The 27,090-nt window shown below is 38.3% G+C and overlaps 1 protein-coding gene across 3 annotated transcripts in view; it reads left to right on the top strand.

Moving 5' to 3' along the window:
- Window positions 1-1,758: 1,758 nt before the first annotated feature.
- The window catches only part of tacc1 (transforming, acidic coiled-coil containing protein 1), a 49,049-nt gene continuing 23,717 nt past the window's right edge, over window positions 1,759-27,090 (top strand). Inside the window, exons 1-2 of one of the 3 annotated variants that reach the window (XM_022681172.2) lie at window positions 1,759-1,966; window positions 24,586-24,689. In XM_022681172.2, the coding sequence (XP_022536893.2) occupies window positions 1,893-1,966; window positions 24,586-24,689 (178 nt within the window). In that variant the 5' untranslated portion in view covers window positions 1,759-1,892. Of the gene's footprint in view, window positions 1,967-19,673; window positions 20,316-24,585; window positions 24,690-27,090 lie in introns of those variants that run through there. The other 2 variants (XM_022681171.2, XM_007254951.4) reach the window with 2 other exon arrangements.

Below are 27,090 nucleotides of genomic sequence, written 5' to 3'. Positions count from 1 at the left end.
GAGTGCTGTTGTTCTGTTCGGTTCTGGTCCAGAGCTGAGTGCTGTTGTTCTGTTCGGTTCTGGTCCAGAGCTGAGTGATGTGGTTCTGTTTGATTCTGGGCCAGAGCTGAGTGCTGTTGCTTTGTTTTGTATAGTTCTGGTCCGGAGTTCAGTGCTGTGGTTCTGTTTGGTTCTGGTCCAGAGCTGAGTGCTGTTGTCCTGTTTGGTTCTGGACCAGAGCTGAGTGCTGTTGTTCTGTTCGGTTCTGGTCCGGAATTGAGTGCTGTGGTTCTGTTCGGTTCTGTTTCAGATTGAGTGCTGTGGTTCTGTTCGGTTCTGTTTCAGAGTTGAGTGCTGTGGTTCTGTTCGGTTCTGTTTCAGAGTTGAGTGCTGTGGTTCTGTTTGGGGCTGGTCCAGAGCTGAGTGCTGTGGTTCTGAGTGAGGTGAGCAGTATCTGGGTGAGGGCCAAGAAAAGAACAGCTAATGAGTTCTGACCCACATTACAGACATGAGCCGCTCTCAGGAGAACTGGGTTCTTCAGAGTTGTTCATTTTACACCCAGCCTTAAAGGAGGGGTGGGACCAGGTTTGACCTTTGACCCCGGCCACATGCCAGTCTGGGTTAATGCAGGTCTGAAGCCGATCACTTCAGATTTTCAATGAGATTAATCCAATCAGAGCAAACAGCCGGTATGAATTTAGAGCTGCTGAGAGGGTAGAACAACACAGTGGAATATTTCACATCAGACTGTAACACCAGTGTGTGTTTGTGTGTGTGTGTGTGTAATCCGATGGAATGGTAGTGACACTTAATAGTGATTTGCTACATTCACACTGTAGGTCAAATACGAAAATCCGATGTTGGTTTTAGTTTGTTCACATCTTTTAGGATGTTTTCATACCACTACTATTTGTTATGGTTAAATCAGATCTAGTTGGTTTGTCCTCTTGATGTCCTCTCTCAAATATACTCCTCATGTTTGAGCTAAACAGCTGTTCAGTTGCAGTTTAACCTGATAAATCTCTCCACCCAGATAAAGTAACCCTGAACCACATCACGCCACACTCGAACAAGAACATAGCAGACATATGTAGCCTAGTATAAGGATGATCCGTGCAGAGACTCAAGAGAACTCGAAACAAACGTCCAACTAAGCTTCTTTAATATATTTACATTCTACTTAAATACATTCATTTACAATAGTGCATTAATGCAGCTGAAACAGGGAACAGCCTAGTGCATCTCAAATTTATTGACATTAACATTTTAATATAACATTATAGTCATTATGGCTTTTAGAAAAATGTGTACCCTTACATTATTTTTACTTTTATACTTTAATTAGTTTTGAAACCAGTACTTTTACACTTTTACTTAAAGAGTAAAAAGCTTGAGTTGATACCCTTGTGTCTAAACTTCTACATACAGAGGAATGAATGGAGACACTTTTCTCATCTTTGATATTCAGTACAATATGAATATGATGTTTATAAGCTGTGTTATCAGTAATTAATGTGATATTAGATGTTTATATCGACTCATGGCATGTGGAGGTGTGTATAGGTGGTAGGGGGTGTTTGCTTGTGTTTAACAAGTGCATTGATTATTATATAGCTATTTTAAGTGTGTGTGTGTTTAAGAAATACGTTAATAGTGCTGTGTGTGTGTGTGTGCGAGTAAGCAATTGATGGAGGAGGTAGGTAGGTAGGTGGAGTTAGTGAAAGTGTGTGTGTGTGTGTGTGTGTGTGTGAGAAGTTGGCCGAGTTCCAGCTGTCGAGTGTTTCTGTGCTGTGTCACTGCTGCTGCTCCACCGGACTCACACAGCTACTCAACACTCAACATGAACCGGACCTGATCACACACTTACACAAACTCACACTCACACACACACACACACTCGCCACGGCACTATCATGGGGGGATCTTTTTCCCAAAACAAGAAAACCGACGGGGTCGTGACCTCTCTGAGGCAGAAGAGCACCAGTCTGTAAGTGTCCGTTTTTATTATTATTATTAATAAATTATTAATACTCTAATAGAGTCAGACAGTCTGATTATTAATACAGCAGCTGGTTGCTGAACTTTACTGTATCTGTTGTGTGTTGCCTGAGTTGTGTTTGGTTTCTAATTGAGTTGCATGTTTATGATTGTAAAATAACAGTATTAGGAAAGCTTATATTAAGTAACATTTCATAAAAAATCAACCTTTTAGAACCATCAGAATCATGTTAATACATGTCCGTACACTTGCTGTATTTAAGGGAGAATAGCAGTTCTATCAGTGCTAATCCTGGTCGGAGTGCTGCCAACTGCACTACGTAACTCTGGTAAAACATCACAAAAACGCTCTCCAGTGAAACTGTATAACCCAAGTCATATTATTGTTTAATCTTATAATATTAACCACTCCAGTTCATATGCTTCTCTCATTTCCAATGATGCTTCTGTATCTCTCAGCTTGTCCAGAAAAGTATGTGTAAAGCACATCCTTTAGATAAGATTAAAAACGGATAAGCCTTAATTAATCCCACAGCGGGGAAACTTGCAATGTTACTGCAGTGCAGAGGATAAAACAGAAGTGTCAGAAAATATACAACAATATAAAATCTCTATATAAAAATTTACAATACAAGAGATGTAATAATACTAAAAAATATATAGTTCTGGAAACATTAAGATTAAAGGAAGCATGGTTTCCCAATACGCATTGTAACCAATGTTCTTGCACATTATGAATAGAAGATATATAGTAAACAAGTGATGATTTTGCACATATTGTTGCTAATAATCAGATTATGCTACATTGGTGAATTTAGCTATTGCACATAGTAAAACACTAGAGCAGTAAACATTAAACTGTTTTTATTCTTAATAAAGCATAACGAGAAATACGTGATTTTTATTACTGACAAATTAATAGAAACAAATAGAAATAATAGATATTTGCAGCCTTAAAATCAACAGACACTCTCAGCAGGGCATGCTGAGACGTTCAGTAATCTGTAATAAACGTGATAACATGGTGTCTGGCCCTGTTGTGGTGTACTTTACCCCATGTTTACAGATAACAGTGAGTGACACACTGTCAGAAACCTTGTAAACATCTGTGTGTTAACCTCTTAACTCCAGTGCTGAACTGTTAAAACACATTTCAGATACCTCGGAAGGAAATTAAATGTCAGTAAATTGGATTTATTTAAAGTAATCTCTCTCTGTTTGAGCTGTAGCTCTGACGTGATCTCATGCATCCAGCTTTTTTATGGTGTGTGTAACTGAACCCTGCTGTATAAACAGCTCCACACCTATATACCACAATAAGATGAACTCCACTGTATAACTCTTCAGTACACGGATGTTTCGGCTCGGCTTTGTTTACACAGCGTTCAAACCTGATCCTGCACGTGTGTTCTTTTGGAAATGTTTCAGGTTTAAACCTTGTTAGGATTGAAATAAACTTCTTTTTTGATAAGTGGATTATAGAGTTTGAGCTGAGCTGTGTGGACTGTGTGTCATGAGTTTGCCTTTGAGCCAACAATTACAACTCTGAGTACGTTTTCCCATTACTCCTCCATTAGGCTCTCTGTGTTGAGTTTGTCGACATCTGTTGGCCAGGCAGGGTACTGCACTCCCTTTAACTCCGGTGTAAAATGGACTGTAAAACATGCTAAAAAGGACATACCTTTGATGAATAGCACACCTCCCACAGCTTCCCTTCAGACTCACACCTCCAAACACCCTTCAGATAAAGATTAGCTTTTTCCACCGTTATCCAGCTCAAAGTAGCTCTGCAGCTAGAATCCAGAGAGCCCTGACAATTGAAACAAGGCATTAATAACTTAAAAAATGCACAAGAAGCTTATTAAATACCACTGTTTATATCCTGTAATGCTAGCTTCAGCTCCGTGCGCCGCCATATTTGTATTGATAATGTCATAGACATGTATATAGACTGCGCATGGCGTAGCATATATACATACATAGACTCTGCATAGCGCCAGGAGGCAGGCTATGCAGAGTCTATGTATGTATATATGTCTACAATATGCAAAACATTTTAAAATAATAACAAAACAGTGAATTTAGGTTGTGTTCAAACTTTTAATTGGTACAGTATAACATTGTACCTTACAACAGAATTTTGAGAATAATTTATTCCCCCTACTGACTGTAATGAGTGGAGAATAGCATTTCTGTTGCTACTTGAGGTCAAAATGCTGCTAACTGCACTTTTGGAACATTTTAGTAAAGCTGTGCAGAAATGCGTAACAGTATGTAACCTGAGTCGTATTTGTGTAAGATCCTGTAATAATACTCTACTCCCTCAGTCCAAAGGCTTCTTTCACATTCAGTGATGCTTCTGTATCTCTTAGCTTGTCCAGGAATGCGTGTGTAAAGCGTGTTGTTTTTGCTATTTACACTCTGGAACTCTGAACTGGGAGTTTGGTGCTTTGGTTCTGCACCTTTTGGTTAAGACCAAAAGAGGTAGAAGTGAAGGCGTCCTCAAAACAAGGTCAAATTCTGTTGTCATATATTTTTGCATATGCAAATACACTCCACACACTCCCCAGGTTTATGAGTATGTAAAACTCTGCTGAGGTCATGACCAGACTGCAGTATGTTGAGCAGTACATGACTATGATCAGTTAACTGTAGAAAACTCTTGTGTCCACAAACTGACCTCGGTCAGTTTAAGACTCAGATGATTTAATTTCTGTAATAAATTTAATTCAGAATAGAAAATTTGACAGATGTCGTTTCTAGTTAAGACAAAAAGAGGAATTTGGATTCCCAGTTGATTAAAATGTAAGGTCAGGTTCTCTTGAGCACAAAGGAGGAACCATTTAGAGCAATAAGATCTGAGAAGAACCAAGACTCACAAGGAGAAATTTTGTAAGAGTGTGAGGAACTAAATCTTAAACAAAGCACTATAACAGCATGACATAATTAAACAATGAAAAAACTCTCTAATAGCATTAGCTAGAACTGCATAAAGGAATTGAGACTCAAAAGGAGAACCACGCAGAAAGCATGAAATAAGGCAAACCAGGACTGAAAACTACAACTTTTCTAATAGTAAAAGGAGAGGAACCAAGATTTAAAAGAGAACATCAATAAAAACTTAAAGAACCATGTCTGAAAAGAAGCTTAACTTTTCTATGAGCATCAAGAATAACTGAGAAGAACCAGGACTTATCATTCCCAGATTCTACAGATCAACAGTCAGTCTGCTGGACCTGCAGTTCCAGGCTTTGGTGTTCTGGAGCTTTGAATAGATGTGCAGTTCTGGTTATAAATCAGACTGGACCTCAGTTCCAGTTAAGCTGTGATGTTTTTGAGTGACCACTAGATGGTGCCAGAAGCCCATCCTGATGCTGCAGTGCTGAGAGACTGAGGCTTTAGTGTTTACTGACTGTGTGGATGATGTGGGTCAGAACCAACAGAATCCCTTCAACTCCCTGGAGTTCTGTTCTGATATGCAGATCATCTGAGATAGATTCTATATCTGATGAGGTTATTTGCATTATTCTGAGCCAAATAAAGCCTTAAGTTGAGTTAGTTTAGCCACAGTCTTTTACATAATTGTTTTATTAGTAATAAATAATAAATAAATTGTTTTTATTATTATTATTATTATTATTATTATAAATGTTACAAATTTTATCCTATTGAGATATTAACAGCAGGTTAGCTCCACCCATTCAGCCTACAGCAGTTTATAGCTCCAACCATTCAGCCTTCAGCAGTTTATATCTAGATCTATCCAAAGAGCTTATTCTTATATATCAATCTTTAAGGCACAGTCCTATTAATTCTGTTAGATAGAGATATAATAATAATATCTCATATAATAATAAATAATATATAATATAATAATAATAAAAAAGAAAGTGTAGTACAAGGGACTTTTAATGTGAATAGGATTAAATGTGACTACATAAATAATTACCGTCTGTCTGATTAAATCTGATCTGATCTGTGTGGAATGTGTGATGTGGTCGTGGACGGAGTGAATGTGTTTATTTATAGAGTTTATTTCAGTGTTTAAGGCCTGGAGAAGCCAGATCACATAAACATTCAGCATGGTGTGAAACCGGACACACCCCCCGGATCATTATTACATCAGGTCCTATTACAGTACAGCCTGTGTGCTGTGTGTTTATTCAGATTACACGCTCTGTCAGCTGATTTTAGTGCAAACACTGTCACTGTGGTTTATTCTGTATTGATGTTGTGTAAGTGATATGCTAAAAGATAAGTGTATTTGCTCTAAATAGTGATTTTAATTTTTTCTGCCAGAAAAAAGAAGTTCCAGCTGCTTAGAGTAAATAGGCCGATGTTGTTGCTTGGCAGCCATTATTTACTTCTGCTTGTGAGATGAACTTGTGAGTGGGAGTTTGAGATTAACTGATATTGATAAATCGATAGTTTAATTATTGTGACAGGCCTATTAATAAAAATGAATTGAATACTCTGATCTATACAAAACATGTTCATGAAGTTCTTTACAATGCATCACTCTCACATAAAGAGATCTCACCAGCTCTATTCTTACCAGTTTCAGACCCTTCAGAATGAACCATTTAAAGGCTTGGTCACTTTTATGCAAACAAGCTATTGCTGGCTACGCCCTCTATTTACTCTTTGTTTATTTGTGTTTAAAAACACAAACAAGCTAGTTCATACTAAACTGTAATAGAAGCCCAAACTAATTATTTAAAAGTTCTTTCATCTCCTTCATCTGCCGACTCGGCTCAGACAGTAGGTACAGATCCCTCCCTTAGACGAAGTCTGCTGGCTAATCCTGCGGTCTGAGGTTCTCAACCAGCAAATGGGGTTTCTTCAACAAATTTAGTGGATGTGACTCTGGTGAGGGTTGATAGGTAGGGGGTGAGGCCTAACTCTTTTAGCTAATTTACAGAAAACAGATGGATGGATGTTTGGTGTTTTGAGTCTTTATAAGAGCAGAGAGACACAAGTGAAAATATAAAAACACTCTAAAAGTGAGTTTTGTATAATATGTCCGCTTTAAGAACTAAACTTTATTGTATTGTTTGAGTATTGTCCCTGTTCTCTCTCTCACACACACACACACACACACACAAACACACACACACTCTCTCTCTTGTCTCCCCAGCTATTTCTGGCTCCACAGGGACATTGGTTAAGAGTTTCTTGGCTCTCCTGTTCACTTCCTGTTCTTCTGCCCCAGTCAGGCCTGTTTCCCTCCGTTATTCACCCCAGCACTTCCTGTGACCCGGGCAGGCCCGCAGTGGGCCACAGTCTGTGTGTGTGTGTGTGTGTGTGTAAAACAGCTGTGTAAAAGCCTGTAAAAACAGATAATATAGTCTGATCTTTCTGACCTCATCCCATTCCCTTTAATCTCGGATAGATTTTCTCAACTAATCAAAATAAAAGCACTGGCCTACTTCATACAAAAGGTTCTGCAGCTGCCCGGTCCGACCCGTCTGGCTAAAATCACACACTGGGCTCTGCAGGCTTCTGCTTGGTTTCAGCTAACCTAAAAGTACAGCAGCATATATATATATATATATATATATATATATTAGGGTTGCAACGGTATGAGATTTTCACGGTATGATAACCGTCTCGGAAAATACCGCGGTATCACGGTTATCACGGTATCACAGTTTGTTACATATATTATTAAACTGACCCTTAAAGAAATTACAACAAAGGTTTTTTGTTCAATTAACTATTTATTGTAGAAACTACACCATCAGGTGAAGGAAACCATGTTTTTCCACTACTCTTAAGGGCATTAAGAGTGTATATGGTAACACTTTATAATACTGTTCCATAGTTAATAGGTAACTAAGCAGTAACTAAGCAGTAACTAATTAATAGTGCTGCATTAACACCTAAATATTTTCTATTAACTACCAGGGAGTACTGAATAATTACTCAGTAGATAGTACTGAACTAATGATTATAGTAGTTCACTATTAACTTCACATTAATTACTGAGACTTACATATCTCCTGGAGAACTACTTACTAATGATGTCTCCTTTATAATAACTATTCATTAATTACTGCTCAAATCAACATTAACTACTGAAAACCCTTACATGCCACCTGGGGAACTATAGATCTAAATCAGTCTACACAAACAATTATTCTATCAGTGGTGATATTAAAGGCATATTTGAGTGACACCATTTGTAGTAGTAGTAACCTTAATTACCTTATTATCATCATTATCTTCCAAATATTAGCAACATATAGTGACATACTACAGTGTGTCGTAATCTGCTTAAACCCCATTTTTAAAAGAAAAAAAAAAAACGTAATATTATTACATAGTAGACATTATTTATGTTCTCCAGAAGACTCTAAGACTGACTGTACTCAATTTTGTTTTAATGGTAACTGCTTTAATTTTCAGCACCAACCTTATAAACGTTCATCTTTAGCCTTGCAGTCTCACAGACTTTTAGTGCCCATTATTAGGGTAATTACGGTAATTCCACAGCGCCGGACCGCTAGCCTCTATCAGTGTGTTTATCTGCTGCTGCAGGTTATTCTATCAGTGGTAATATTAAAGTCGGTGACACCACTTATCATATATTAACCTTACTTACCTTAGTATGCTCAATATCTTCCAAATGTTAGACACACTGAAATGTGCAGTAGTCTGCTTAACCCCCATTTTTGTAATGTTCTGTCAGTGTGTTACAGGTGTTTATTCTAAACCTGTGCTCTTCTTCAGTCCTCCTGGAGATGTGCTCAGTAGAAGTGATGGCTCACATACAGCTTTACTCTAGGTTGTGTCCAACATCCTTATTATGGGGGAAATCATGTTTAAATGAATAAATATTTGTGTTAGATAACGAACTAGGTATCCCTGTGTTCTTCATAGATAATTAATAAGGGGTCCCTGTCTTCTTTTTTCGGGAGTTAACAGCAGCACATGGTAACCCATTACTAATGACTGAGCAGTTACTGTGTTCTTCTTTAGGAGTTACTGTAAATCATACCACAGTATTATAAAGTGAGAAACATGTTAACTAATTACTAATTACTGAGGAGTTACTGCAGATCATGTCACAGTATTATAAAGTGAGAAACATGGTAACTAATTACTAATTACTGAGGAGTTACTGCAGATCATGTCACAGTATTATAAAGTGAGAAACATGGTAACTAATTACTAATTACTGAGGAGTTACTGTGTTCTTCTTTAGGAGTTACTGCAGATCATGTCACAGTATTATAAAGGGAAATATACATTAATAATAATAATAATAATAATAATAATAATAACACACATTTAACCTAGCCAACTAACACACACACATTTAACCTAGTTAACACAATTAACCTAGCTAACACACACACATTTCCCCTAGCTAACTTAGCTTGCTAACTTACACACATTTAACCTAGCTAACTGACACACACACATTTAACTTGCTAACACACATATAACCTAGCTAACTAACCCACACATAAAAGTTAACTTAGCTAGCAAACGAACACACATAACCTAGCTAACTAACACACATTTAAACTAGCTAACTAACACACACATAACCTAGCTAACTTAGCCAGTTAACTAACACACACATAACCTAGCTAACTTAGCTAGCTAACACACATTCTAAAGCTGGTTAACAACCCACAAAGAGTCCTCCTCTGATCCGGGGGTAAAATAAGCTGGAAAAGATCTCAATATCTTGATTACTAGTTTATTTTCAATCAAATACAGAAATATGAAAGCAGCAGAGTTTCTCTTAATCCTCTTCCAGCAGCAGCAGTAGCAGCAGCAGCAGCGCACAGCAGAGAATTTACACGAAGGACCAGGAGAGCTGCGGCCGCTGTGAAATTACCGTAATTACCCTAATAATGCGCAGTTAAATAAATCTCTGTGAGACTGCAAAGGGTGAAGATGCACTTTTATAAGGCTGATACCTAATATTAAAGCAATGATTGTTACATTATTACTGTCTTACAGTCATTCTTAGAGTCTTAGATGCCTTCTGGAGAACTTTCATCAATGTCTTCTATGCAATAATATTACGTTATAATGTTGTTTTTTTCTTCCAAAAATGATGGTTAAGCAGAGTAATACACACTGAAGTATTTTACTATATGTTGCTAATATTTGGAAGGAACTGAGGATAATAAGGTAATTAAGGTTACCACTACTACAAATGGTGTCACTTGCTTAATTCAAATATGCCTTCAGTTATTATGCATTTAACTCAAATATGCCTGATTTAGATCTATAGTTCCCCAGGTGGGATGTAAGGGTTTTCAGTAGTTAATGTTGATTTGAGCAGTAATTAATAAGTAGTTATTATAAAGAAGACATAATTAGTAAGTAGTTCTCTGAGAGATATGTAAGTCTCAGTAATTATTGTGGAGTTAATAGTGAACTACTATAATCATTAGTTCAGTACTATCTACTGAGTAATTATTTAGTACTCCCTGGTAGTTAATAGAAAATATTTAGGTGTTAATGCAGCACTATTAATTAGTTACTGCTTAGTTCCTGCTTAGTTACCTATTAACTATGGAACAGTATTATAAAGTGTTACCGTGTATATATATATATAAAAAAAGTTGGTATATAACCAGATACTGCAGAAAGAGGGGATTTATTTCTGACATGATCCTCACAATAGAGATTTCTATTTTAAGGCTTTCACACCTTAAAACCTTCAACATATGAAAAACAGGCACGTCAGAATTTTAAAATTAACGCATGTAAATGAATGGCGTCTTTCACATCCAGTCCGGCCAGGACCTTTACACTAGAGGTGGGCAGATCGATCCAAATTTCGATAATATCGATACCAACGCTGGTATTGGTATTGAGCAATACTCGTGTAAAAATATCGATATTCAAGCTTTTTTCTCTGCCGCACGCACTGACTGCTTCGCACGAGATTCACCACAGTCTACTCTCTGGTCTCTTGTTGTTGCACAGGGGTCACATGGCTCAGCAAAGCCAGCCAAACCGCCATGCAGGTAGGCTCAGCCTGGCCCCGCCCACTCAGCGCTCTCCTCCAGTCCACACGCCTCTACCTCAGGAGATTTGTGTTGAGTGATATTTTTTTACACTCTGTTTATTTAAGAAAAACTTGCATTTGAATTGCACTGAAAGGAAGACAATTCCTTATTTTTTATTGTTTTTCCAAATGACAATTCTATTAAAAAAAGAAACAAAGAAACAAAGAACTAGAAAAGATGTCTAGTGAGGGGAGAATTTTTATTTTATTTTTTTATATTTTTTTATTTTATATTTAAACTTTGTTTTGTTACTGTTCCATTGTTTCTAAAAAAAAAATGTTGATTGTGATACTAAAGTATTTTGTTATCACTTACAATGTTTGGTGAAATTATATCCTAGGTTTTTGGATCATTTGGATCTATAAAGCTTAAATATTAAAAAGTATCGGTATCAGTATCGATATTGGCAATACTGGCCCTGCGTTTACTTGGTATCGGATCGATACCAAAATTCCCGGTATCGCCCACCTCTACTTTACACGGACACGTGAATCCATCGTAGCACGCACTTCACGCCTGTACCTGCGTGCCCAAATTTCGGATAACTCAGCGCTTTTGCGGGCGCTTACCGCATGGGTTCTGCACGACTACAAAGAAGTTTTATTTAGGTTATTTAGGTAAAATTATAAACTGAACACATACTTTGCGCTGCACAGCGGGGTGGTGTTCTCGGAGATGGGAGAACAGGTTTGATGTATTTCCTCCTTTAGCTGTGACTACGGCCACATTGATTACAAGCTTGTTGATTACAAGATTACAAGTCTGTTTTCAGGCTGTTTGAATGAGCGAAATATGATCAGAATTATGTTAATTAACACTAACATAGAAGCATAGAACTATTATTTAATAAAAATGATTTTTAAGAACAGCTAAACACAGTGCGGAGAAGTTCACGTGCGAGAGAGAGAGACACAGAGAGAGAGAGAGATTTGCGTGTTCTGATGTGAGCTACTCACAGGTAAAGGTTCTCTTTTATCTCCTCGTGCTCATTTTAGTCCAATTCATAATTCTGCAGTTTCTCAGCGTTTTCTGTCGTATTTTGCGGCTAGCGCGAGCGCTTACAACTAACACCGCGGACCGCGAGGTGCAGCCGCGCTGCCGCTGTTATGCTGAATCCGACTCCCTGCTCAATCCGACTCCCGCTTCGCGGACAGAATCGGCACAACACCTCCCGCTGTAGAACTGCGGGAGTGAAAACAGCGCTTATAAATAGGTTAGTTAAGTTTCACTTTCAGTTTTCGTTATTTGGTTCGTTTTCATTAACAATAATAATTGGTTACTTAGCATTAACATTGTGATTATCACACCAGAGCTTTATTTTATAAATAAAATATATAATTAAAAAACAGATGCCTACATCTCAGACTATTTTCTGGAGCCCAACCCGACCCGGCCCGAGGAATGTGGTGGGAAATCTCGGCCCGAACGGACCCGATTTCGGGTCGGTCCTCGGGTCAGGTCTGGTTCGGGCAGAGAATCTAAGCTCTAGTCTGATGCACTGTCTGCCATTCTCACCGCTGTGTGCTGAGTAGCTGAAGCGGAGCAGAGTTGCGCATGCGCGGGTGACTTTCTCCGCTGGCTTGCGTTTTACCGGTAATAAGCAAACACACACGGTATGATAACCGTGCATTTTAATACCACGGTATACCGTGAAACCGGTTACTGCTGCAACCCTAATATATATATATATATATATATATATATATATATATATATATATATATATATATATATATATAAATACTGATAATGAAGTGTTACCACAGGGGACAGCCTGGCTTGGCAACACCCACACCTGTAATAGGGCTGCACGATATTGGAAAAAATTTACATTGCAAATGTTGTTTTTCGCGTCTGCACCGATCAATAGAGACAGCGCCAAGCATTTAAAACCCGAGAAAATTGGCAAAACAACAGTAATGGGCCTTTAATCAGGCATTTCATTGGCTTTTAAAAATAAAATAGTTTTTTTGGAAAACGTTAAATTTAGCTGTAACTATCTGCGCAAAACTGTGCTGGACTGAGGTGCACAGCTTTCGAAATGTGCGTTTACAAGCACGTGCCCAACCATGTGGATGGAGGACATGTGGTTACCTTGTGTTTACCTGCCTATAATTGTTTGTGTGAACAGCAAGTAGTGAATTTTTATCCACTTTCAATGAAGTAGAACCCCGTCCACACATCCCACAGCTCAGTTTTCTTTGTCTTCCATGGAGCATAGTTACTATTTTTCTTTTCACATGTCAGTGTACATAATAGCTCCACATTATCTCTCTGTTCTGTTGTTTTGTTCTGTTATTTGTTTGTACTGAGCGGGTCAACCCTGAGGGGGATGGGTTCCTCTGACTGAGTCTTGGTTCCTTCCAAGGTTTCTTCCTCTTAAAGGGAGTTTTTCCTTGCCACTGTGTCACCACAATAATTGGCATCTCTGTGGTGCTGCTCATAAGAGGTGTGGATCCGTTTTTCTTTGTAAAGCTGCTTTGTGACAACTTCAAAAAAATGAATTGAAGTGAGTGGAATATCACCAACTCCTAATATTAATTAAAATGTGTGTGTGTGTCAATCCATATATAACTCATTATACAGATTTGCCTGTAAATCAGTATCAGTAGGAATACTCCCCTCAGTCTGGCTTTTTGAAATTCCTCACATTTTCTGTTCCAGTTCAGCTACTTTCCTCACCCATAAAGAGCAGAGGGGTGTAACCTGCCTGGGCGGACCCTGAGTACAACATTAAAGCGATAGTTTGGCATAGAATCCCCTATAACTCCTGAAATGTAGTATCTCAGTGGTAGAGCACTGGGCCTTTGACAACAAGGTTGTGGGTTTAATACCCTGGTTTATAGCAGTTTAGCCCTTTCTAATGTACACATTCAGCTACTTTAAGTTGGACCTATTGCTGACACAGATGTGCAAATGAACACACAGCTTGTCTAGTCCCTGTAATAGTATAGAAGTATTGCCAGTAGAATAGGATTCTCTAGAGCAGATAAACAGTACAACAGCATATCTAATGCCATCTGTGTTCTCTGGAATGATGGAGCTCCATCCAATACTTTTGGATGGGATGAGTTGGCACTGCTAGCACGTCTGTGAGGATTTTATTGCATTCAGTGACCAAACCATTTCTGAATGAATGAGTCAAAATTAATGAGCAGGTATCTCATTTTTTTGTCCATATAGCATAGCGACACTAGCCTCGTAGCTTCAGTGTAAAGAAGCTCCAAACATGTTGAGTAGATTTGGGGTCAGAGGGGGAAACTCGGGTTTGCCGAGCCCAGCAGATTTTCCCTACTCTGTAATTAGAAGTCCAGACACACACACACACACACACACACACACACTCAGGCCTCGGGTCATTTCTCTGGACGGGGCTCAGTGTTCTGAGAAAGTTCTGCCTGGCCTTTGTTCTCGGGCCGGCTCCTTGTCCCGGTTATTTTAGTCCCGCGTTCCTCGGGGGCATGTTGTTGTGATTTTGCAGCTCCTGTGGAGGCTCCTGCCAGGCGTCCCGCGGCCGTGCAGCCGTTTGAAATGTGAGCCCTGCTCGTGTGGTTCTGCTTCGGCTGCATAATGGAATCTCAGCCTCATATCCTCCTCGGAAAAAATGCTCCACTCCAGAAAAAAGAGGGTCTGGGTGGCTCAGAGTGAGGAACGAGCTCCAGCTCCACTCATAACAACACACTTACTGACTTACAGTATACACAGAGTTCAGTTCATCCGGCCTGCACTAACTCTAACAACTCTAATAACTCTAATGAATGTAATTACCATCACTCTTTACTTTAAATGAAATCATATCCTCGTTGTCAAATGAAAAGCAAGTATGTCCATTTTGACGATTTTTAGTTCTCTACATAATTTATACACACGCACTGTCCCTTACACTGTGTCTAATTTTCCTAATGAAAGGATCAATAGAAATCCTCCAAAATTACCTGAAATATACTTACAAACTTACAACGACTTCCATTAAAAGTTAAGAATGATTTATCTCTCACCTTTAAAGTTGTTGTTTTGGAGATTTTTTGGATAAGTTGCTTTAATTAAAATTTTTGAGGAAACCTGTTGCCTTAAAAAAGTTAAGTAATGGGTAATGAAACCTTAAGTTAGTATAGCTTAGAACATCAAGTTATTACAACTAAAGGGGAAGTTGATTTAACTTTTTTATTTTTGTTATATTGTAAGACCGGAAAAGTTGAGTTTACTTAACTTTTTTAAGGCAGCCGGTTTGCATATATTAAGACGTCAAGTTATTAAAACTAAAGGGGAACTTAATTTATTTCTAAGGTAGCCCAGGGGGAATCACTACACACTGATGGTGAGTGTCTGTCAGAAACTGTTGGACACACCCAGTATGCAAATAGTGACAGAGGCCAATGGAAAAGAAGCTGCCCATGACAACGGACTAAACTCAGTTTTTATAAGTTGGTTCAACTCAAAGATCTCTGTTTGAATGTATATATGTGCCCACAAATGTTTAACTAACTCAAAATATTTGAGTATTGTTTAGAAATATCCAATTTGATGTAAAACAGACTTAAATCATTTGAGGTTAAACAATGTATGCGCTTACAGTGTGGGAAAAAAATCTATATTCATATGTATTTATTAGTTCTGTCAACATCAACACGTTAACCCAAGCAATCAATCCGGAAACTTTTAATACGTTTGCCAAATTTTGCCGCAGCTTCCCCCCAGATTTACCACCAATCCAGCATGTATGTGAGCAGCACTTAAGCCTCACCTATTTTTCAGTTCTTACTGGTTTTCCAGTCTAAGCTGCAGTACAGGAAAGGAGTAGAGGTGATTTCCATATCTGAGTGATAAAGGTACAATAAAAGAAACAGTGAGTGTAACTGAACTGAAAGGGTCGAAGAGAGGTTGATGTAAATGATTTAGTCATAGAGTTTTTTTCGGCATTCTAATCGTACATTAGTAAGTGTACATAAGGTTCCATTAGTTTGTTAGCCACATTAGCCTTAGGGCAAAAAAAATTAGGCAAACTGTCCCTTTAAGAAAAATGCTATGTTTGTGTTTATAAATGCAGTGTGGGATGATGATAATGAGCTAAATTTGTTGTATAATGGTTCTGATTGGACTGTTTTTCTCATTTTCCTGCTCCTCTGGTTTTCCCTGGGTTAACGGTCTCTATGAGCAGTTCTGGCCCGAGGCCCGGCTGAGCTCTGACGTGGAACTGATCTGAGTTTAGTTACATAAGCGAATCAAGGCTCCTGCAGACCTCCTCTGTGTTCCTAACCCGTCTGAGCAGAAATGTTCTGATGTTCTGATTCTGTCTCTTTCTGCAGCTACAGGAACAATCACATTACAGCAATCTCTGTTTATATAACCCAGCATCTGACGACAATAAAAATATCATTTATAATTATAAATTAGATTTCATAATTGAAATATATATATTCTTATTCTTATAATTTTTTTCTAATATTCTTCTTCTTCTACTTGTTATTATTATTGTTATTATTATTATTATTATTATTATTAATGTTAACAGCTACAAGAATCATAATCGGACTAATAACACTATCAAGAATGTCTGTAAATGTAACTCCTGTATCACCTGTCACACAAAGCAAATATTAGTAATAATATAGTAATAATGGTTAAAATAACCCAGCACCTTTTAAATATACAGATACACAGAACAACAACAATAATATGTTATATATATGAATAATATGAATAATCAGAATACTAATAATATTAAGAATCTCAGTTTGTGTAACACTACACCTGTCTACAAAAACTATAACAACAATAATGTAAATAAATACATATTATTTAATATAACTAACGTAATAATTATTTCAGTAAGACTTTGTGTTTAAACAACCCAGCATGTTTATACAGCTTTTTTAATAAATTGTAAAAGCAATTAAATGAAGATCATGAGGGCGTCTTTACAAGGGCAACATTTGTACATTTTCGACAGTCTAATGTAGATATTAATTAGAATCCACAATTATTTTTCACAGAACTTCTCCTTTAAAGTCTGAGAAACAGACTTATTAAAGTTTTCATGTAAAAATAATGGCATTTAAACAGATACAGATGGTATAGAAGCATTTAATAGTAAGCAGTAAAGATTTATTACTTTTCAGTGTTTTTTTAGTTTCAGTATTCCTTTAAAACAAAAAAAGACTTATTTAATAAAGTGATGATTCAGACTATCATGAAGATCAAAGTTGTGAAGCGGTCAGAAATAAGTGAAACAGAGCAGTAGAGCAGATAATAAACGTTGCTGAAGCTGCTCAGATGTTCTCCTGCTGCCCTTTAGCGTGTGATGGTATTGTTTGTGGTGGATAGCATAGCAACACACACACACACATATGCACACACACACACACACTTTATTTTTAGAGTGTTTATGGAGTGGAGAATGTGGTCTGCTTTGCTGGGGCACTTTAGAGAATCCACAAAGAATAGCAGCTCTAATACATCCTCCACACCAGCGGGTTAGTAAGAACTGGGCCAGATGGTAATAGTGTTATGAAACTCCTAGTCTATTGCTGCACCTTAAACTCCTCTGGCTTTAAAGGTGTCCTTCTACTAAAATCCACTTTTTCTTGTTCTTTGTGAAATACAGTTGGTCTCTCTAAATTGTATATGATGCTGCACATGAAACTCTTCCTTAACTTTTGTTGTGTGCAGTAGCTAGTAAAAGAAAATATTCAGAAAAGATCAGTTGATCAGAAAAAGCATTGTGTCTACTCAACCCGTGATTTAGTATTCATGGCCCCGCCCACTTTGGATTAGTAAGTGTTTTAAACTCAGATTAAAGTTATGTTGTTGGGGGTGTTTGGTTTCGGATGGTTGTGGCATCACCATGGATCAAACCAGTAACCTTAATGATGTTTTTATCTTTTTAATGGAAATACATCAAATGCTAGGCTAGGCTAACTAGCTAGGAGTAAGTGTTTATGAAATAAGTCAGAAAAAGAGAATGACTCAGAACAGTGAATCGTTCAGCTCATGGAATCTTCAGCTGTCTGATTCGTCTCTCTGCAACATTGAGGAGCTGTTTTTAGCATGTTGTGCTAACTAGCATCTCAATGCTAATGATCCACTATTGCTGGACTGTAGCACCTGCCTGTGTGTGTGGCTGTTTGTGTGTGTGTGTGTGTGTGAATAGTGTGTTGTGTGTATATTGTATGTGTGTGTGTGTGTGTGAATAGTGTGTTGTGTGAGAGTGTGTATATTGTGTGTGTGTGAGGGAGGTTTGGGAGTAGGGAGGAGGATGTTTCTCAGGCAGGGCGCCAGGGCGTGCTGAACAGGTGTGTGGGAGCGAAAGTGTTAGGACAGGTTTTTCAGGTGTGTGTGTGTGTGTGTGTGTGTGTAATATGGTGCAGGCCTTGCTGGTGCTGAGGGCAGTGAGACGGTTAAATCGGGCTGCATTCCACAGCCGCTCCACTGTTACCATGCACACACATTATACACACACAGTGTGTCTCTCTAACTTCCTCTCTTTCTTTCTCTCTGCTTATTGCGTCTCCCTTTTTTCTGTCTCTCTCTCACTAGGTCTGTCTCTTACTTTTTGAAAATTTATCTCTCTCAATAGTACACTCTTTTAACTACACCTATTGCTAATATCTCTCACTCTCTCTATTTTTCTTTCACTAGTACTGTCTCTCCAATTCTCTCTTATAGCTAATATCTCTTTATCTTTTTCTCTCACTAGTTATCTCTCTCTTTCTTTCACTAGTATTGTCTCTCTCAATCTCACTTCTCGCTAATATCTGTCTCTCACTAGTACTCTCTTTTAACTAGAACTCTCACTTCTTGCAAGTACCTCTCTTTCACTAGTACTGTCTCTCTCTTCCACTAGTAGTGTCTCTTACTCTTGTTTTCACTCTTCCTCTTCCTCTTAATTGTTGCTAATATCTCACTCTCATTAGTACTCTCTCTTTAACTAGTACTCTCACTTATTGTGCATATATATTTTTTCCACACACTTGTTGCTAATAACTCTCTTACTAGTGCTCTCTCACTATAAGTAGCTCAGTATTATTGCTAATATCTCTTTTCCTACACAAATGTTACATTTTTCTCTTTTTTTCTGAACTTACTTAGAATGTTTGTATTTAACTTGTGTAATTTTTGTTAGTGTATTGGGAATGTTACTTTAACATTTCCATAATGGTAGTATTCATCTAGCTGAGAAAGTTAAGTGATAAACATTCTAATAATATAAACCATTATTATTTCACGCATTTTCACAACATTTCTGAGCATTACTTCTGTAACGTAACAGGCTAATCTTTCTGAAACCTTTTCAAAACGTTGATAAACGTTCTTATATCGTTCTCTGTTAGCTCGGACTCTTTCTTATCTTTTTTTAAGTAGTACTCTCTCTCATTAGAAAAGCAGAAGAGAGGTAAACAAACAGAGCGAGCCAGAGACAGCGAGAGAGAGAGAAAGAGCACATGCTGTCTGATGGAATCTACCATTCTGACTGAGTGTGGGTGGAGGGATGTTTAACCCTAAAGTCTAAATCCAGCCTTTTCTCTTAAAGTGCAGAACTTCCCCTCTTTCCTCCTAAAACCCCCCTTCAAAATAGTCCTGCCTCTTAGGGGGAGGAGGGGGCGACCAGCTGATCACTGCTGAGGCATTCAGAGCTAGAAAGAGAGAGAGAGAGAGAGAGACCAACTCAGAGAGAGAGAGTTCAGTCTGAGCCAGAAAGAAAGAGAGATAGAGAGAGAGAGACTAACTCACAGAGAGAGAGAGAGAGAGAGTTCAGTTTGAGCCAGAAAAAGAGAGAGAGAAACTCAGGGAGAGGAGGAGGGGGAGAGAGAGAGAGAGAGAGAGAGAGAGAGAGAGGAAGCCTCCCTCGCTCGCTGCAGTAGATTGAGGAAGCAGCTCCAGTTGAGAAGTTGCTGCACGAGGTGAAGGAGGAAGAGGCTGTGAGCGCGCGCCATGAGCCCCAGCCTGAGGACCTGAGGAGCTGCCAGCTGCTGAAAACATCTGGAGGAGGGTCAAGAGACACTGTGGCACTGTGGGAAAGAGAGCGAGAGAGAGTCGGTGTCTCAGACTGGGTGGATCAGACTGGACTGTTTTTATCCACACAGCAGAGGAGTGTGTGTGTGTGCTGAGCTGAATTGGAGCAGTGTGTGTGTGAGTGTGTTATTGAGCGGCGATGTCGTGGCTGTCGCCCGTTCAGTGGGCTAAGTGGACGTGGTCGGCTGTTAGGGGAGCGGGTGAGGAAGAGGATGGAGAGATGCGCGAGGAAGAGGAGGATTGTCCGCAAGAGGGAGACGAGGAAGAGGAGAAATCCCAGAGCTACAGGCAAGACCAGCAAACTACAGACAAACAACAACAACTACAGGGTTTAACAAAAACTACAAGGTGTATCTGTAAACTACTGGATTTTACTAAAAACATACAGAATTGAACCACAAACTACAGAATTCAAACAAAAACTTCAGGGTCTTTCCAGAAACTACAGCATCTCACTAAAAAACTACAGGGTCTATGCAGAAACTACAGTATCTAACAAAAAAACTACAGCATCTTACTAAAAAATGCAGGGTCTTTCCAGAAACTACAGCATCTCAGTTAAAACTACAGGGTCTATCCAGAAACTATAGTATTTAACTAAAAACTACAGGGTCTATCCAGAAACTACATAATCTAACAAAAAAAGACAGGGTCTATCCAGAAACTACAGTATCTAACAAAAAACTACAGGGTCTATCCAGAAACTACAGTATCTAACAAAAAACTACAGGGTCTATCCAGAAACGACATCATCTAACTAAAAACTACAGGGTCTATCCAGAAACTACATCATCTAACTAAAAACTACAGCATCTTACTAAAAACTACAGGGTCTTTCCAGAAACTACAGCATCTCAGTTAAAACTACAGGGTCTTTCCAGAAACTACAGTATCTAACTAAAAACTACAGGATCTATCCAGAAACTACAGAATCTAGCTAAAAACTACAGGGTCTAATCTGAGTCTACAAGACCTAACTGGAACTACATAATTTATGTTAAACTACAGGATTTAAAATTACATGGTCTAACCAATAACTACAGCCTTGAACTACAAACTTCAGGGTTTAACCGAAAACAATGCCATTTACTCACAAACTACAAACATGATAATTAACTACAGACTTTTGCTCAGATCTATTTACTGGATGGGAATAAAACAACAGGATTTAACAATTTAACAATTGACAGTGTTTAACTACAAACTACTGGGTTTTAGTTAAACTACGTGCTGTATGTTTACAAACATGATGTTTTGGTCCAGATGGATGGATGAATGGAAGGATATATGGATGGGTGGATGAATGAATTGATGGATAAATGGGTGAGTGGATAGATGTATAGATGGATAATTGGATGGATTACTGCTGGACACATGGATAAATGTTTTGAAAAAAGGAAGGAAAAAAGGATAAATTGATAGAAAGATGGCTGGGTGGAAGGAATGAAAGAAGGAAGGAAGAATGGATTGATATATAGATGGAAGATAGATAGATGGGTGTATAGAAGGATGATGTTATTAATAATAAACGTGTGTGAATAATAGTTATGTAACTGAAGACGAGCTGTGTGTGTGTGTGTGTTTGTGTAGGGATATTTATATGTATGCTTTGGCGCACAGAGTGTGTGTGTGTGTGTTCCTACAGATGTCTGTGGGTGCCCTGGTAACGGTTGGCAGAAGTCACGTGTTAGTGCATGAATTTGTGTGTGTGTAAATGTGTGTGTGTGTGTGTGTGTGTGTGTGATGAGTGCATGGGTATTTTTAGATTTATGTGTATTATATCCCCCTGAGTTTTACTCACAGCAGCTGTTTCTATTACTGTATCATTAACATCGGTATATGTAAATGTGCTTTGTTTCAATTGGATGCCTTGTATTGTTCTAAATCTGCAAAAAACTTAACTAATGCTGCTGTAGGCTGAATGGGTGGAGCTATAAACTGCTGTAGGCTGAATGGGTGGAGCTATAAACTGCTGTAGGCTGAATAGGTGGAGCTATTAACTGCTATAGGCTGAATGGGTGGAGCTATAAACTGCTGTAGGCTGAATGGGTGGAGCTATAAACTGCTATAGGCTGAGTGGGTGGAGCTATAAACTGCTATAGGCTAAATGGGTGGGGCTAAAAGGCTATAGGCTAAATATTTAGGCCTCTCTCTTTCTGTCTTTTTTTCTCTTTCTTTATATTGTGCCTTTCTTTATCTTTTTCTTTCTTTCCTTTTCTCCTTATATTTTGAATATCTCTCTCTCTATCTTCCTCTCTCCGTCTCTCACTTTCTCTATCTTCTCAGTGTTGTGTCTGTATGTATGTGTGACGTTGCAGCTGCAGTTTGGCTGTTTACTCTGCTTTAACTGTCGCCTCACACACAGTGTGTGTGTGTTTTGTTGACATCCTGTCTTTGTGGTGTGTGTGAACATTCCTTTTAGGAGAGCTGCTTTCTTCCCTTGTGTGTGAAAAGAAACACACACACACACACACACACACACACACAGACAATAGATCTAGTAGCACTTCTTTAAACGGGAGGGAACTGAGAGACACAATTAGAAAAGCAAAAACACACACACACACTGTGTCTCTCTCTCTGCTGGAAGTGAGTCAGAGCTGCTCAGAAACAAACACAGCTTAGACCAGTCATCCTGTGGGAAGGCTAGTGTGTGTGAGCGAGAGTGTGTGTTTGTGTGTGTTTGTGGGTTTGGTACATTAAGTTTGCTTTTACATGTACCAAACCCACATGCTTTTACAATCATAAACAACCACAACCATCAGTTTTTCCATTTCCTTTGGCTTTTATTAAGTTGCAGACAGTATAACCCCCAAGATATTTAATGTTTTATCTGCTTGACTTTCATTTATTAATAAAAATCAATTCCTGCATTCAGACCCAAAACACATTCCAAACAAAGTTAAAAAAGCATTTGGGCACTGTTGATACCAAGTAATGAAGAGTTTCTGATGTTTTTTCCCCCCATACATGTAAAAATGTATTAATGGCTGTCACAGTGCAGGATCATTACTACATTATTCATTTTAAAATTCTCCATACATTCTGTACTGGGGACAGATCAGGACTGCAAGCAGGCCAGTCCAATACTATAAAATATATATTTGTACCCTCTTCTAGTTCCATAGCAAAGCCTTTATAGTAATGTGTGCAGCTTGTGGTTCAGCATTGCCTTGTTAAAAAATGCATGGCCATCCATGGCTGGACTTTTTATCTTTGGAGCAGGAAAGGATGTATATTAATAAATCAAATGAATAGAGATAAAATGTAAAATATCTTAGATTCATACTGTCTTAATCAAATAAAAATTACAGGATTTTTTTTATCAACATTTTCCATACAGTCCCAATTATGAAACAGTAATCCTAATTCTCATATCAGAACATTGCGATTTGCAAAAAGAATTTGTGTGTGTGTGTTCAGTAATCAGACTCACTGATCTGACTATGTTTAAAGCCAGAATGAGACAGAAAACTGTGTGTGTTGTGCTACTGGTTAGTACCCTGCAGGCAGTCGTGAGCTGCAGGTGGCCTGTCTCTCTCTCTCTCTCTCTCTCTCTCTCTCTGTCTGTCTCTCTCTCTCTTGTACACATAATTACCATTCCTCTCATTTAACCTCAGGCTCCATGAGGCCCCAGCCCCATGAATGCTAGTTGTGTGTGTCTCTGTGTGTGCGTGTGTGTGAGAGAGAACTGTAATCCAGTATTTCCGTATTATATAGTCCTGTTCTGCACCTGTACAGGTGTGTTCCTGGTCTAGCTGCAGGAGAAGTGAACTCCAGTTTATTCACTCATAATGTGTCCAATAATATAAAATATGCTGTTTAGTATGCTTAGTCCATAATTGTCAGGGATGTTGATATGAAATGGACAATATTTCAAACTGATATTTGCTATTATATTTATTGTATGCTGGAAAGGATCAAGTGATGCTGCCACGGTACTACAAATTGCTGACACTGACCATGATACTTTAAAATCTATTGATTGGTCCATCCCTAATCATTTGTATAGGTTTTATACACTTTTTGAACCTTATTTTGTATCACACATTATATCTGTACACTGATTAGTAGAACACTTTTTATTATATGCTTAGTAAATGTTTTTGTGTTCTGTTTAGTATAACATTTAGTAGCAGTGACCTCTACTGCCAGTTCTGATCAACCATAACATTAAAACCACCTGTCTGATAATGTGTATTTGACACTTTGGGCCACAATAATAAACAATCAGCGTGTCACTTGCTCATTATTCCCTTTTAAAGCCAGGTGCGCTCTGACTTTGGTGGATTGCTATTTTAACAGCGCAGCTATCTGAACATGTCCAATGCTTCTTGGCAGAGGAAACTGACCTGCTCTGACGCACCTTATGCAGGGTGTAAGATAGGGCCCAGTGCCTCATACTGTTGTTCTTTTTTCCCTGCTTTGAGAATCTGCTGTTACCCAACTCAGCTAGGAGTGATTTCCTGTCCTGTGGTTCGGATCTATCCGAGGTGGTAATTTTGGTTTGTTTTGTTCTGTCTGACCCCTATCTCTTCCTGTCTCTCTCTCTCTGCAGCACGGACTCAGAGGGTCAGTTTGAGACGCCCGAAACGGAGACGCCTGTCCACCACGCACTCACCGACCCAGCAGCACTGGCTCCGCCCACTGGAGAGCCTGCAGGTACGCTGACCTCACTGTACACTTTAAACCAGTGTTCTACAACTTCGTCCAATCTAACGTCTCAAATCCGACTCGAACTAAAAGTATGCAGTAGATCTGCTAAGCAGTGCTTACTGTCTGAAGCTTGCTTCTTAAGATTTAGCTCTGAAGCTACAAGGCTAATATAGTTAATGAAGTTTATACCCTACCAATTAGCACTGGAGCTATGTAGCTAATGTTGCTTAAAATATTTTGAAAGCTTATACTCCACCTATTAGCAGAGTAGCTGCTAATGTTGCTAAGAAGTAAATGAAGGAATTGCCAGTGTGCAGATTGCTTTAATGCTGGTTGGTCGAGCACATGAAAGGGATTCTCTGAGGTTTGACAGCACCTGTAGCTGCACACGCTTCAGTATCTTCATACTCTCTCTCCACTGTTGCTATGGCAACAAGAGAAGATCAAAAAGCCTGTTGTCTCTCATACAGCATCTCTCAGTGTGGCTGTGTGGTGTGAACGAGTGTGTGTGAATGAATGTGTGTGTGTGTGTGTGTGTGATTGGTGTGACTAAAGTGACCTTTATAGTGGAGCCTTGTAATATTTTAACACTGTGGGTCAGTTTCCTGGGCAGAGAATAGGTCTACTCTTAAATTTCCATTGAGTTCAAGACTAGGCTTAGTCCCTGTCTGGGTACTGACGCTTCAGTCTTCATTATTTATATTTAGTAATCATATTTCATAGGGGATACTAAATAATTCATAGTAGATATTAGATAATTTGTAGTGAATACTAATTAAATTACAATGCATTGTAATATGAATATCTGCTATAAATATATTTCTGCTATAAATATATATCTACGATTAATTCTACTATTATTAAGTATTAACTATGAATAATGATACTGAGTAATTCATAGTGGATACTGAATAAGTCATAGTGGATACTGAATAAGTCATAGTGGATACTGAATAATTCATAGAGGATACTGAATAAGTCATAGTAGACACTAAATAAGTCATAGTGGATACTGATTTGTTGTATTTCCATATTATTTATTTAGTTTCTACTATTAAATCTGTTTCTAATATTTAATTGTAGTAATAATGCATAGTGGATACTGAATAAGTCATAGTAGATTCTGAATAAGTCATAGTAGATACTAAATAAGTTATAGTTGATACTGAATAATTCATAGTAGATCCAAAATAAGTCATAGTGAATACTAGATAGTTGAATTTCACTGTTATTTATTTAGTTTCTACTTTTAAATCTGTTTTTAATATTTAATTGTTGTAACTGAATAATACATAGTGGATACTGGATAAGTCATAGTGGATATCAAAAAAGTCATAGTGGATACTGACTAACTTATAATGAATACTGGATAGTTGTATTTCACTATTATTTATTCAGTTTCTACTATTAAATCTGTTTCCAATATTTAATTGTAGTAACTAAATAAGTTATAGTAGATACTAAATAAGTTATAGTGGATACTGAACAATTCATAGTAGGTACGGAATAATACATAATAGATACTAAGTAAATCATAATAGATACCGAATAATTCATAGTGAATACTAAATAAGTCATATTGGATACTGGATAGTTGTTTTTCCCCATGATCTATTTAGTATCTACTATTAAAACTCTACCTAATATTTCATTGTAGTAAGTGAATAATTCAAAGTGGATTTTATTATTTTAAGGCAGCTTTATTTAAACACTCCTGTATCCAGCCCTCCATCCCCCACCCCCCTGTCTGACTCAGGCTGGCCAGGTGGAGGCAGTGTGTGGAGGGTAATTGGAGGCAGATGTGTGACTGCTGGTCTGTTAAGTTGTTTATGTTGCTGTTAAACGCCTGTAAAAGTGTATTGGCGCTACCACGCAGCAGCAGCTCCCAAACACAGAGCGGGCCAAGCGCTAGAACTCATCATCCCACACGAGAACCGGACCACACCGACCCTTTCACTTTCAGCGGGATGAATGGCATCAGATACTCTTAAGATATTCTAGCATCTAATATAAAGGCTTCCTGGTATAGTTCTTGCCTTGTCTTGAAATACACTTTATTTCCAGTATGCAAATACAACTACAACCTGGTCTTCCTCATTCACACTATACCTCACACTGAACTATTCACTATATGCGTAATCACCCACAGCGTGAACTAGCAGGTCAGTTTTCTCTGCTGAGAAGTGTGGTAGCTGCGCCCATAAAACAGCAATCTGCCAAAGTCAGAGCGTACCTGGCTCTCAAAGAGAATGATGACACGCTAATTAGTTTATTTAACGTTAAACACATCCAAAACACACCTATGATAAATTACGAGAATTAATACATGCCTTTTGTGTTGCGTTTTAAGCCACACAAGGTGTACTTTTCCTGTTGTTATGATAGCAGACACACTGACACGCCCTAA

Source organism: Astyanax mexicanus, chromosome 20 (genome assembly GCF_023375975.1).
Source record: "Astyanax mexicanus isolate ESR-SI-001 chromosome 20, AstMex3_surface, whole genome shotgun sequence".
Classification (NCBI taxonomy): Eukaryota; Metazoa; Chordata; class Actinopteri; order Characiformes; family Acestrorhamphidae; genus Astyanax; species Astyanax mexicanus.
This window is presented reverse-complemented; position numbering and strand designations above follow the sequence as displayed.